A 13,086-nucleotide genomic window follows, 5' to 3' on the forward strand; every position below is an offset into this window, starting at 1 on the left:
GGCACCCCGTGACCGGTCAGCTGACCGCCCGCCCCGCCCCGTTGGGCCCCGCCCGCCCCGTGACACCGGCGCCGTGGGCGGCGGCGACCACCTTTATTCGGTCTCTAGCGAGGGGCAGCGGCCGCGGGAGCGGCCCCGCAGCGCGGCCCGGGCGCAGCCGGGCGGGGAGGAACGGGCACGGCCAGCACCGGCACCGGCACCGAACGGGGCGGAGGGCCTGGAGACAGGGGACAGAGCAAGGGACAGGCGTGGCAGTTCCGGGGTACGCTGGCACAGGAGGCCAGGGACCGGGCCAGCACAGGGGACAGGCAAGGTCGTCCTGGAGGACAGGCACGGCTGGCACAGGGGACTGAGGATGAAGCCAGCATGGCCAGCCAAAAGAACAAGGCAGAAGACAGGCACGGCCAGTGGAGGGGACAGGGGACAGGCATGGCTGGCACAAGGGACCGGGGATCAAGCCAGCATAGCCAGCCAAAGGGACAGCGTGGCCAGGGCAGGGGACAGGCACGGCCATGCCAGGCTACAGGCACAGCTGGCACGAGGGACAGGGGATGGCCAGTGCGTGCGTCAGGCACAGCCACAACATGGGACAGGGCAGGGGACAGGCGTGGCCATCCCAGGGAATAGGCACAGCTGGCACAAGGGACAGGGCAAGGGACAGGCATGCCCAGAAGAAGGAACAGGACAAGGAACAGGCATAACCATCCCAGACAGGCAGATGGGGACAGGCACAGCTGTCCTGGCTCCCCACAGACACCCCAGGGGACCAGCCCCAAACCCCAGCCCTGCTCGGGGAAGGGGCTCAGCCGAACCCCCGGGGCAGCAGGGCAGGGCCCAGCCCCACCAGGGCAGCAGCAGCAATGTCCGAGCAATGTCCAGGGCTGAGCCCAGAGCAGGATTCCCTCCCCAGAGCAGAGGGTCCGTGCCAGGCCGTGCCCTCAGAGCGCGCTCTCCTTGCAGGCCCCGCTGAGGCTCCGCGGGCGGCCGCGCTCCAGGCGGCGCGAGGACAGGAGCCGCCGCAGGGACGACGTGGAGCTCAGGTCCCCGCAGCTCTGCAGGTGGATCCCTTCGTGGGGCCGCTCTGCACCCGGCCAGGCACTCCAGGGAACCTGCAGGGCACGGGGATGGGCTGCAGCCACAGGGATGGCAGCCCTGGCTGTGGCACCCCTGCCCATGGTACCCTGCCCGTAACACCGCTGCCCATGGCAGCCCTGCCTGTGAACCCCTGCCCGTGGTACCCCTGCCCGTGATACCCCTTCCCATGGCACCCTTGTCCGTGGACCCCTGCCCATGGTACCCCTGCCTGTGATGTGTGCCTGTGGCACCCCTGCCCGTGGCAGCTCTGCCTGTGCCACCCTTGCCCATGGCACCCCTAGCCCTGACACCCCTGCCCGTAACACCCCTGCCCGTGGCACCTCTGCCCATGACACCAGTGCCCGTGACACCCTGCCCATGGCACCCCTGCCCGCGACACCCCTAGCCCTGACACCCCTGCCCATGGCACCCCTGCCCGTGACACCAGTGCCCATGGCCCCACTGTGTCCGTGACACCCTGCCCATGGCACCCCTGCCCATGGTACCCCTGTCCGTGACACCACTGCCCGTGGACCCCTGCTTGTGGCATCCCTGCCTGTGACACCCCTGCCTGTGGCACCCCTGTCCATGACACTCCTGTCAATGACACCCTGCCTGTGAACCCCTGCCCGTGGCACCCCTGTCTGTGGCACCCCTGCCCATGGCACCAGTGCCTGTGCCACCCCCCTGTGCTCAATCCCCCCCACCCCAGCACGGCCAGGCAGCACACGGGGCAGGAGGACAGAGGTGACAGGGATGGCAGAGGCGTGCATCACGCGCCCACGCTGGCATTTGGGACAGGTTGGTTCCCGTCGAGGCCTCCTGGGCTGCGCAAGGACTCCCGTAAAGCTGAGCTGTGGGGATGTCCCAGCAGCTGCCTCCGGGTGCAGTGACTCAGGGGCAAAGCCAAAGCCATTGCAACAGGGATGATTTTCCCACCTGTGGCTCCAGTGGGGATCAAGGAAAAGGAGCTGCCCCCCAGGAAGGGCTGGGCAAGGATGGTGCTGCAGGAAGAACGCTCTGCCTGCAGCCAGGGTGCCCACACAATGGGGGTGCAGCAGGGGAATGAAACAGTGGAAGGGCCAGGGTGGAGGTGTTGATGGGGAGAGAAGGGAGGGAGAGCATGGATGGGAAGGAGGAGTTGCCCATCCCTTGTGGCTTCCAGAACCCACCTGTTTGTGCCCGTGGAAGCTGTGCCCAGACACCTCCACGCTGCGCTTGGGTCTCTGCAGGAACCTGGCCACCAGCCCACGGGTGCCCCGGTAGCCCTTGAGGTCCCCCAGGGAGCGGGTGGCCGTCTTGGACAGCTGCTGTGGCACCTTCTTGGAGGGTGGCAGCTTGTTCTTCCCCACGGAGCCAGCCCGGAGCAGCGGCGGGGAATCACAGTGGGAACGGTGGAGCAGGCAGGCCTCGGAGCACAGCCCTGTGGGGAGGGTGCTGTCACACTCAGGACACTGCTCTGGCAGTCCTGTCCTTGTCACCAGACCAGGGACACTGCTCTGGCAGTCCTGTCCTTGTCATCAGACACAGGACACTGCTCTGGCAGTCCTGTCCTCACTGTCAGACCCAGGACACTGCTGTGGTAGTCCTGTCCTTGTCATCGGACCAGGGACATTGCCCTGATGAACCTGTCCCCATTGGTGTCCCCAGGACACTGCTCTGGCAGTCCTGTCCTTGTCATCAGACCAGGGACACTGCTCTGGCAGTCCTGTCCTCGTCATCAGACCAGGGACACTGCCTTGATGAACCTGTCCCCATTGGTGTCCCCAGGACACTGCTCTGGCAGTCCTGTCCTTGTCATCAGACCCAGAACACTGCTCTGGCAGTCCTGTCCTTGTCATCAGACCCAGAACACTGCTCTGACAGGCACAGGACACTGCTCTGGCAGTCCTGTCCTCACTGTCAGACCCAGGACATTGCTCTGACAGACCCAGGACACTGCCCTGATGGACCTGTCCCCATTGTCAGACCCAGGACACTGCTGTGGCAGTCCTGTCCTCGTCATCAGACTAGGGACACTGCTCTGAGAGTCCTGCCCTCGTCATCAGACCCAGGACACTGCCCTGATGGACCTGTCCCCACTGTCAGTCCCAGGACACTGTTCTGATGGATCCATCCCCACCATCAGACCTGGGAGGCTCCTCTGACAGTCCTGTCCTCATCATCAGACCTGGGACACTGCTCTGATGGACCTGTCCCCTTTGTCAGACTCAGGACATTGCTCTGACAGGCACAGGACACTGCTCTGATGGACCCGTCCCCACTGTCACACCCCAGCAGACCTATCCTCAGAGCCCTGGGGTCCTGCTGTGTCCCATCCCCAGTCAGCAGGAGCAGTCCCAGCCCCAACAGGCTGAGTTCAATCCCCAGAGGGCTTCAGACACCCCCCTGTGCCCCATTTCTCTCCCAGTACACCCCAGTGCTCTGACCTGTATCAGCGGAGGAGTCGGACACGGTGTCCTCCAGTGCTTTGGTATAAAGTACTTCCCTGAAATCTGCTGGGAGCAGAGAGAGCCCTCAGGCCTGGGCAGGTGTGCACAGCCCAAGCAGCAGAACCCTCCAGCACCCCTGCTCCCAGCCCAGCAGACCTCCCCTGCTCCCCCCACTCCATCCCAGACTGGCTCTAATCCCACCCGGCCGCACAAAACCGCAGCCAAACCCTGCGGCACATCCCGGCCGCGCCGCACAGACACTGCCACGCTCCCATCCCATCCCAGAGGTCATTGTCACCTACCAGCACGGCCGGCCATGGGGACACCGGGGTCACTGTGCGACCTCAGCAGCGGGCGCGGGGCCATCCCCGGGGCCGGGGACGAAGGGCACGAGGTCTCGCTGTTGCGCCGGGGGCGGCCGGCGGTGGCGCTGTCCGTGTGGCGGCCACCCCCGCGTCCCTGCAGCGAGGAGCCCTTGTCCTTGAGGCGCACCTCGGGGAAGCAGGGCCCGGCACAGCGCACGGGCCCCACCAGCCGGTTGCAGCTGTGGGTCACGGCTCCCCCCACCAGGACGCCGCCGCCGCCGCCGTCGGGGCCGGGCTCGGCGGTGGAGCACGAATAGGAGCGCTCGCCCCGCACTCGGGGCTGGGGCATCTCCTCGAAGGGGCCCTGCAGGGCCAGCGTGGGGCTGCGGGCGTGGTGGCTGCACTGCACGCAGTCCACGCTCAGGCAGTAATCGGCGCGGCTGCGCTGGATGGAGCGGAACAGGACGTAATCCACGGAGCGCATGGAGCCCTGCAGCTCCAGCAGGCACGAGTCCTCCGAGGGGCTGCTGTCCCCGGGGATGTCCATGATCTCCGACATGATCAGGGAGCCGCTGTCCATGGAGACTGCGAGGGGAGAGGATGGGCACGGCTGAGGAGCTGCCAGAGCCGGCCCTGCCATCATCCTGGGGGCGGCACTCACCTTCCCCGCTGAGCACGATGGAGGGGACGCGGTCACAGGTGCAGGCGTGGGAGCCCTCTGTCAGCTGCGAGTCGAACAGGGTGGCCTGTGGGGCAGCAGGCACGGGGCTCAGCTGAGCTGGAGGCCCATCGTGCCCAGCCTGCTCTGCTCACAGCCCCACAGCCCCCACCTGGCTGTCTCCCCGCAGCCCCATCACAGTCTCGTAGGATGGGGGGAAATCGGTTGGGTAGAGGGGCACGGGGCTGTCCATGGAGCCGTTGTAGGTGATGCTGTGGAGACAAAGCAGAAAAGCCACTCTGGGTGGGAGAAGCCCAGCCTGGGGACACACAGATCCCCCCTGTCCTAGCAGCCTTGCTCCCAGTGGTACCTCTGAGCGTCCGTCTCGGAGCTGCAGGTGTACTCAGGTGGGTAGTAGGGGGGTGGTGGCACTGGGGGCACAAACTCCTCGAAGTCCATCATGCTCTGCAGGAAGGTGTCAGGTGGGGACGTGCATTCCAACGTCACAGAGCTCGAGCGCTGTGGGACCAGCTGCAGGGAGAGGGGACAGGGGAGAGCTGGGACCTCCTGGGCTGAGATCCAGCAAGGGATGTGCATCCCGGGCTTTAATCTGTACCTGGCTGGGGCCAGGTCCTGCCCTGGCACCCCAGGGACCACCCCAGCCTGGGACTCACCACATGGACGATGTCAAGGGAGAAGATCTGGATGCAGCACACGACAGCAGAGAGCATGCAGATGACGGTGGAGAAGATGGTCAAGCCACAGACACTGAAGAGGAGATCCTGGGGAGCAGTGGGGTGAGCTGCAGAGCCCGCAGAGCCATGGCCGGGGCTGCGGCCGCTTCCCAGGGAGCCCTTGCATTCCCCAGCTCCTCCACCTTGAGCGCCACACGGATGCTCCGGCAGTTGGCGTTGGGGAACATGGTGAGCTGCTCGCTCTGCTGGCTGCAGGAGGCGGGCGGGGGCTCCGAGCGGGCCTGGCAGCAGACACACGTGTCCCTCTCCTGGCGACAAGAAACACTGCGAGGAAGCTCCGGATGCCGTGCAATCCCCCTGAGAGCCACCAGCACATCCCCGCCAGCTCCGCAGAGCCCCCCCACAAGCCAGGCATGAACCCGGGGGTCCCTGCTCGGCCTCACCCTCTCGCAGGCCTCCAGGGTCTTCACCAGCTGCGCGTTCTGGCACGACAGGATGGAGCCGGCGAGGCTCAGCATGACGGCCAGCACCGAGAGCAGCGTGAAGAAGGCGATCTGCAGCGGGAGGAGAGGGGCTGCCGGCGGAGCAGGGAGCCGGCGGAGCACCCGGGGGATGCTCGGTCTCCCCACGCTGGGCTAGCCCCGCCTGCGGAAGGGTGTCCCCCCAACACCTACCACCAGGGTGAGCGGCCGCTTCCAGGAGACGATGCCGACCAGCCCGGACAGTGCCAGCTGCAGGTGCACAAGGCCCGGGGTGAGCACAGGGAGAAGGCTCTGTCAGGCACAGGGGCCAGAGCAGCCCCTGCCCACGGGCAGAGCCCCCTGGTCCCCGCAGGCCTGGAGCCAGCCCGGGAGCAGCCCTGGCGCCACGAGATGGGAGAAACTGCTGATTCAGGGCCTGGGGACTGCGGGCTGCTCTGGCTGGGCAGCAAGCAAACCCGGGCCAGCATCCGTGCTGCAGGGTCACCTCGGGGGACCCCGGGTGCTGCCCCCACCTCAATACCCGGCAGCCAGAGCGGAGCCCCCATCGCCACCCTGTCCCTGCCCTGTGGTCACTGTAGTGCCCCCACAGCCCTCCCTGCGGACCCCAGACATTCCCCCACACCCCTCGGGGGTCCCCATCCCTCAGAGTCACCCTGGGGGAGCCCTTGGGATTCTCCCACAATGCACCGCGGCAGGCACGGGCAGAGGCTGGGGGAGCACCGGGGCTGCCCTCCCCTGGGACCGGCGGCCGGTTCGGCCCCCGGGGGAGCAGCGCAGCCCCCTCGGCCCCGTACTCACCGAGAAGCCGGCCCAGGACGGGCAGGAGTGCCGGATTTTGGTGGAGGGAGTGATGGTGGCCGCCACCAGGCTGAAGGTGACGATGAGGACGCCCAGCACGGCTTGCACGAGCCCCAGGACGAGCAGGACCTGCAGCCAGGCGCGCTGGAGGCGGAGGTGGGTGAGGCTGCGGGAGCTGCGGCCGGTCAGCGAGCGGCTCGAGTCGCTGGGGGAGGGCATGGCCGCGGCGGCGGGCGGCGGCTCGGGGCCGGCCCCGGAGCCCCGGGGCAGCCGGCGGCACCGCGCCAGGACCGCGGGCAGCGGGAGCAGCCGCTCTGCGGGAACGGGCCGGGCTCCACCTTTCGGCCTTGCCGGAGGATGCTGACGGCGGCTCTTCCCTGCCCCGGGCGGGGGGGGGCTCGGGCAGCGCCCACGGCCACGCGGAACGGAACCGGCCTAGAACCGCCGGCCGGGCACGGAGCGCGGCCCCGGGACCGCCGCCGCCTCCCTGGCCGTCGGTGCAGCGCCGGGCCCCCGCCGGGAGATCATCCCGCCCCGCGGGGACCGAGAGCCGCCGCCCGGGACGCGGCCCCCGGGGCAGCGCCTGCAGGCGGGAGCCGCGCTCCGGACCGGAGCATCCTCCGCTGGCGGCGGCGGGCGCAGAGCCGGCTCCCGGTACCGCTAAGGGCGGCGGGCGGCTACCGGCGGTCCGTCCGCTCCGCGCCCCGCAGCCGTGGCGCCGCACGGAGCGGCGGGCGGGGACGCCGGAGCGGCGGGAGGCTGCGGCCGAGCATGGCCGGGGAGCGCCCGGGGCCGCAGCTGGAGCGCCGGGGCCGGTCCCACACAGGCCGGCGGGGCTGGGCCGCGCCCGCGCCGGGGCCGCCCCCGTGAGGCACGACGGGAGCTGTAGTCCGCCCACAGCGGCCGCGCGGCACGACGGGAGCTGTAGTCCGCCCACAGCGGCCCCGCTGCTCCCCTCCAGCCCCCCGGGAGGCGCACGGAGATGGCGAAGGAAGAGAGTGAACCTTCATTTATTCCTTAAATAAACCGGGAGCGGGCGGGAACAGCACACGGGGGAGCAGCGGAGGAGGCGGGGACGCCCGGAGGAGCCCCGGTTCCAGCGGGACCGGGAGGGCACCGGCCCCCACGGCTGAAGGCACAAAGCCTCTCGCCAGCCCCGGAGCATCCGAGAGGAGATGGACTGAAGCAGAATGCGTGAGACCTGTCCTGGGGACGCCCAGGGACACCAGGGCAGGGGACAGAGGGCAGGTAAGGGGGGCGAGGGGCTGCACACGGGGCTGGCTCAGCCCCCGAAGGCCTTGGCTGGAGGGTGCTGGGGGCAGCAAGGGGGTCACAGTCCTCGAAGTGGGTGGGGAGGGGGCTGCAGGAGCTGTTCAGCCCTCCCTGGAGGCAAAGGGGTGCCATGTAAACGCCAGGGCTGCTCCTCGGCACCCAGCCTGGCTTTGGGCTCCACACGGGCGAAAAAGGCAGGATCCCCACAAGCAGCAGCTGCCCGAGCTCTGCCTGTCCCTGCCCTGCTCTCCTCATCCCTGGGCCTGAAGAGAGGGAGAGGATGGGGAAAGGGACAGGACAAAAGGACGAGACAGCCTGGGGAAAGCACCAGCCCCGTCCTCATCCCACTGGAGCAAGCCCCAGGAGGAAGAGGGGGATGACGTTCTTGGCAGAGCATGGGGGTCCCCTGGGCACACGGGGGGGGGGGGCAGGGGACCCTCCCACACCCTAAAGGAGCACAAGTGTCATCACCAGGTGGGGAAACAGGAGAGCACAAGGAAGGCAAGTGACCGTTCCAGTCCCTGGAAGCAGCATCGCAGCCATCTGGGGAGGCTCCTGCCCCCAGCAGCTGGTGCTGGGAGGGAGGACGATGGCTCAGGGCTCCCCACCCTGCTCCCCCCCAATCTGCTGAGGGGAGGGGACCAGCACAAACCACAACAGCCTCTGTCCGTGAGGAGAAAAGGGGGTTAAGAGCAGCAGACGATTCAGGCACCAGCACTTCCAAGCCGGGATGAGGCAGCCTCTGAGAGCCGATGGGGATCCAGTGAAAGTGCGACTCGGGTTTCCTCTTCCTCGGCCTTCCTCTTCCTCGGGAGGAGCCCCGGGGCGCCGGGAGGGGCAGGGCCCGCAGGCTACGGGGCACGGAAGGCGTTGGTGGCCGCGCCCGCGGCGGCGTTGGCCGCGGCCGTGCGCACGGCCTGGTTGGAGAAAACGCCGGCGGCAAACTCCTCCTGCGCCTTCTGGAAGCTGGCACCCGTGCGGCGGTACAGGGAGTGGATCTGGGGGCAGCAGGGAACGGGGTCAGGGCTGGAGGCCCGGGGAAACAGAGCTGTGACGGCCCAAACCTCCCCAAAAGGATGGCTCAGGCTGCAGGCCCTGGGAAACAGAGCTGTGACGGCCCAAACCTCCCCAAAAGGATGGCTCAGGCTGCAGGTCCCATTTAAACAGAGCTGTGACGGCCCAAACCTCCCCAAAAGGGATGGCTCAGGCTGCAGGTCCCATTTAAACAGAGCTGTGACGGCCCAAACCTCCCCAAACGGATGGTTGGAACTGCAGGTCCTGAGTAAACAAAGTTGTGATGGCCCAAACCTCCCCCAAAAGGGATGAGGGATGGCTCTGGCTGCAGGTCCTGGTAAATAGAGTGGTGACGACCCAAACCTCCCTCAAAAGAGATGGCTCAGGCTGCAGGCCCTGGGAAACAGAGGTGTGATGGCCCAAAGCTCCCCAAAAGGATGGCTCGAACTGCAGGCTCCCAGTAAACAAAGCTGTGATGGACCAAACTTCCCCCAAAGGGATGGCTCAGGCTGCAGGCCCTGGGAAACAGAGCTGTGATGGCCCAAACTTTCCCAAAGGGATGGCTCAGGCTGCAGGCTCCAGGTAAACAGAGCTGTGATGGCCTAAACTTCCCCCAAAAAGGATGAGGGATGGCTCAGGCTGCAGGTCCCACAGGTGAACAGAGTTGTGAAGACCCAAACCTCTCCAAAAAGGGATGAGGGATGCCGCTGGCTGCAGGTCCCCAAAAAACAGAGGTGTGATGGCCCAAACCTCCCCAAAAGGGATGAGGGATGGCTCTGGCTGCAGGCACCAGTTTAACAGAGCTGTGATGGCCCAAAGCTCCCCAAAGGGATGGCTCAGGCTGCAGGTCCTAAGTACACAGAGTTGTGATGACCCAAACCTCCCCCAAAAGGGATGAGGGATGCCTCTAGCTGCAGGTCCCCAGAAAACAGAGGTGTGATGGCCCAAAGCTCCCCAAAAGGGATGAGGGATGCCTCAGGCTGCAGGCCTCTGGTAAACAGAGTTGTCATGGCCCAAAGCTCCCCAAAAGGATGGCTGGAACTGCAGGCTCCCAGTAAACAAAGCTGTGATGGACCAAACCGCCCCCAAAAGGGATGGCTCAGGCTGCAGCTCCTAACAACACAGCGCTGTGATGGTCCAAAAATCCCCCAAAAAGGGATGAGGGATGGCTCAGGCTGCAGGCTTCGATCCCCAACCCACCTTTTTCAGCATGATGATGCCCAGCACAGCCACGGCCGTGAAGGACAAGGACACCAGGATCATCATCACTGCCACGGCCTTGTTAGTCCGCAGTGCTATCAGGCTCAGGATCCAGCCACTGCAAAACAAGAGGCTGTGGCCCCCAGGTTCCCTCTTCCCCCACCCACCTCTCACCCCTTGCAGGGTCATGGCCCACCTGAATCCCCAGTTTGGGATGCCGATGGCCTGCAGCACATACATCACGTTCTGGGCAAAGAAGACGAAGAAGAAGACAAAGAAGTTGAAGGAACTGTCGCTCCTGGGAGGAAGAAATGAGTAAGGTTAGGAAGCTCCCAAACCTTCCTTAAAGCAGGAGAACAGGGAGCTGGGGGTGGGAGAGCCCATCCTGCAGGTGCCCAGGGCTCGGGACACACCTGAAGGCTTTGTACATGGGCCGGTACCAGCAGACAAAGGAACAGGGCGTGTAGAGCAGAGCCCAGAGGATGGAGAGGCCAAACCCAGAGCCGGACGTGGGATCCACGCAGAACCAGGCGAGCGAGGACAGGAAGTTCATGAACAGAGCAATGGTGCTGGCTGAGGGACGGCACAGAGCTCAGGAGCCCATCCAGGCTCCCCCAACCCCACAACCACCTGTTCATCCCGATTCCCCAGAGCGGCAGCACCCAAATTCATCCTTCCAGCTGCTGCCGGGCTCTGCTGGAGACTCACCCATCCAGAGGTAGTACATGGTTGTCACTGTCTTCTGGAAGTCAGCCGGGATCTCCACGGGGATGTCCTGGTAGAAGCACGGCTTCACCGGGCAGAAGGACGGCAGCGGGGGCCAGTTGTTGAGCCTCGCTGCGGAGGGAAGAGGGTGAGGAGGAGCCAGGAGGGCTCCAGGGGGGTCCCAGCCCTGCCCAGCCCCGCCACTCACTCTGGGCACCGCCGAGGGCCGCGTTCTGCAGCTCCCGCTCCCGCCGGTCCAGCTCCTCCGCTTTCCGGTTGAGCTCCTCCTGCCGCTTCAGCAGCTCCGCCGTGGCGGCGGCGGCCGAGGCCTGCGGAGAGGGGGGACACGAACCTTGGGCTCCGGCCGGTGCCCGCGTCCCGGCCCGGCGGCGCCTCCCCCCGTACCTGCGAGCCGTAGGAGCCGTAGTTGCGGGGCTCGGTGGGACTCGCCTTCCGCGGGGGCTGCGCGGCCGCCGCTACCGGGGGCGGCGGCGCTACCGAAGGGGTCTGGAAGGGCGGCGGTGGCTGCAGGGGAAGAGGAGAGGGGTGAGACCGCGCCGGTAGCGGGGAGGGCTCCGGTGCCGGGAAGAAGATCCGGTACCGGGGCAGGCCCCGGTGCCCGGGCAGGCCCCGGCGCTCACCGCGTCGCTCTCGAAGGGGTTGTAGCCATCCAGCACAGCGCCGGGCCGGGCCTGCAGCGCCGCGGGGTCCTGGAAGGGGTTGTCCGGGAGCACCGCGGGGCCGCCGCGCTGGGCCATGGCCGGACCGGGACCGGGAGCGCGCTGCACCCGCGGGACCGGCGCCGCCGCCGCCGCCAGGCCCCGCCCCTGCCCGCCGCTGATTGGTCCCGCTGCGCCGTGACGTCATCGGGGAGACCCCCGCCGCAGGGGGCCGCTGCGCACGCGCCGGAGCCGCGCCGGGCGGGGCGCGCGCGTGACGCGGCCACGTGTCCCGGGGTCACGTGCGGCGCGCCCGTCCCCCACCCCAGCCCCGGGCCCCGCCCTTCCTGCGGGCACCCCCGGGAGGGGCGGCACCCAGTACCCATCGCACCCCGGGGTCCCGGTGTCCATCACCGCTCCGTGTCCCGGTGTCCATTACCCATCACCTCCCCGTGTCCGGTATCCACCGCCCACCACCCCTCAGTGTCCCGGTATCCAGTACCCATCGCACCCCGGTGTCCCATTATCCGTCCTCCATCGCCTCCCGGTGTCCCAGTATCCCGGTATCCATCACCCATCACCCCACCGGTGTGCCGGTATCCATTGCCCATCACTCCCCGGTGTCCCGGTGCCCATCGCCCCCGATGTCCCGGTATCCATTACCCATCACCCCATCGGTGTCCCGGTATCCACCGCCCATCACCCCCCGGTGTCCCTGTATCCATCACCCATCACCTCCCGGTGTCCCGGTATCCATCACCCATCACCCCACCGGTGTCCCTGTATCCATTGCCCATCACCTCCCGGTGTCCCGGTATCCACCGCCCGTCACCCCCCGGTGTCCCGGTGCCCATCGTCCCCGATGTCCCGGTATCCACCACCCATCACTCCCCGGTGTCCCGGTATCCATTACCCATCACCCCACCGGTGTGCCGGTATCCATTGCCCATCACTCCCCGGTGTCCCGGTGCCCATCGCCCCCGATGTCCCGGTATCCATTACCCATCACCTCCCGGTGTCCCGGTGCCCATCACTCCCCGGTGTCCCGGTATCCAGTACCCGGTATCACCCCCCGGTTCCCTCACGGTTCCAGGTCTCCACCCAGCCGGACCTGCCGGGACAGCGGCTCCTCCTGCCCTGCCGTGTCCCCACCCCCGCTCCTGCTCCCTGCTCTTACCGGGCAGCCCCGGTACCGGTACCGTTCACCTGCTGCCCACACAGCCCCCCCGTCCCCTCAGGGGTCGCTCCAGCAGCTGTCACCGAGCCGGACCCACCCCGAGCCCAGGCACGACGAGCGCTCGGGGAATTCCTCCTGGAGCTGTTATTTATAGGAATCTCCCACTCCTGCCCCTCCAGCTGCCCATGGGCTGCACACTGAGCCCATCCCAGGTCCCGGGAGCATCCCGGGAGCAGGACACGCTCTGTCCCCGCCCTGTCCCCTCCCCGCGCTCAGCACACTGCTAAAAACACTCTGCACAGACTGAGAGTGGCATCTGAACGCCACAGGTGAGCTCCCACCTCTCCCAAAGCTGGAGCTGCTCCCGGCAGAGGTGGAAGCTGTGGATTTGGGGTTTGGACAGCAGCAGGAGTTTGTTATTTTCTTGAAGTTAAGGTATGAAGCAGATAATTTAATTCTCCTCCAGCCTCAGCGTGGGGCTGGGCGCAGGGAGGGTCACAAGCCCATGGAGATGGCTCAGTGTCACCTTCCCTGAGGCTCTCACAGGCCCATGGAGATGGCTCAGTGTCACCCTTCCTGAGGCCCATGGAGATGGCTCAGTGTCACCCTTCCTGA

At 66.9% G+C, this 13,086-nt stretch overlaps 2 protein-coding genes across 3 annotated transcripts; both read right to left on the reverse strand.

The window, feature by feature from the left end:
- Positions 1-136: 136 nt before the first annotated feature.
- Positions 137-6,664, reverse strand: ENTREP3 (endosomal transmembrane epsin interactor 3). Of its 2 annotated transcripts, none has more exons than XM_063176360.1 (12): positions 6,445-6,664; positions 5,839-5,895; positions 5,608-5,718; positions 5,347-5,472; positions 5,144-5,251; positions 4,840-5,000; positions 4,642-4,741; positions 4,473-4,557; positions 3,809-4,396; positions 3,504-3,572; positions 2,247-2,497; positions 137-1,109 (listed from the first exon to the last, which is right to left on the reverse strand). In XM_063176360.1, the coding sequence occupies exons 1-12, from the start codon at positions 6,661-6,663 to the stop codon at positions 939-941; spliced, it is 2,046 nt and encodes a 681-aa protein (XP_063032430.1). In that variant the 5' UTR covers position 6,664; the 3' UTR covers positions 137-938. The 2 variants fall into 2 exon arrangements, with proteins under 2 accessions (XP_063032430.1, XP_063032431.1); XM_063176361.1 differs by having other exon boundaries at positions 138-1,109; positions 3,504-3,569.
- A 774-nt stretch (positions 6,665-7,438) lies between these two features.
- SCAMP3 (secretory carrier membrane protein 3) lies at positions 7,439-11,431 on the reverse strand. Its single transcript, XM_063176627.1, has 8 exons — positions 11,277-11,431; positions 11,041-11,160; positions 10,844-10,964; positions 10,639-10,767; positions 10,344-10,503; positions 10,127-10,228; positions 9,931-10,048; positions 7,439-8,714 (listed from the first exon to the last, which is right to left on the reverse strand). Exons 1-8 carry the CDS (start codon positions 11,391-11,393, stop codon positions 8,568-8,570), a joined length of 1,014 nt encoding a protein of 337 aa, XP_063032697.1. The 5' UTR covers positions 11,394-11,431; the 3' UTR covers positions 7,439-8,567.
- Between the last annotated feature and the right edge of the window lie 1,655 nt (positions 11,432-13,086).

The sequence above is a fragment of the Melospiza melodia genome, chromosome 25, assembly GCF_035770615.1.
Source record: "Melospiza melodia melodia isolate bMelMel2 chromosome 25, bMelMel2.pri, whole genome shotgun sequence".
NCBI classification, from domain to species: Eukaryota; Metazoa; Chordata; class Aves; order Passeriformes; family Passerellidae; genus Melospiza; species Melospiza melodia.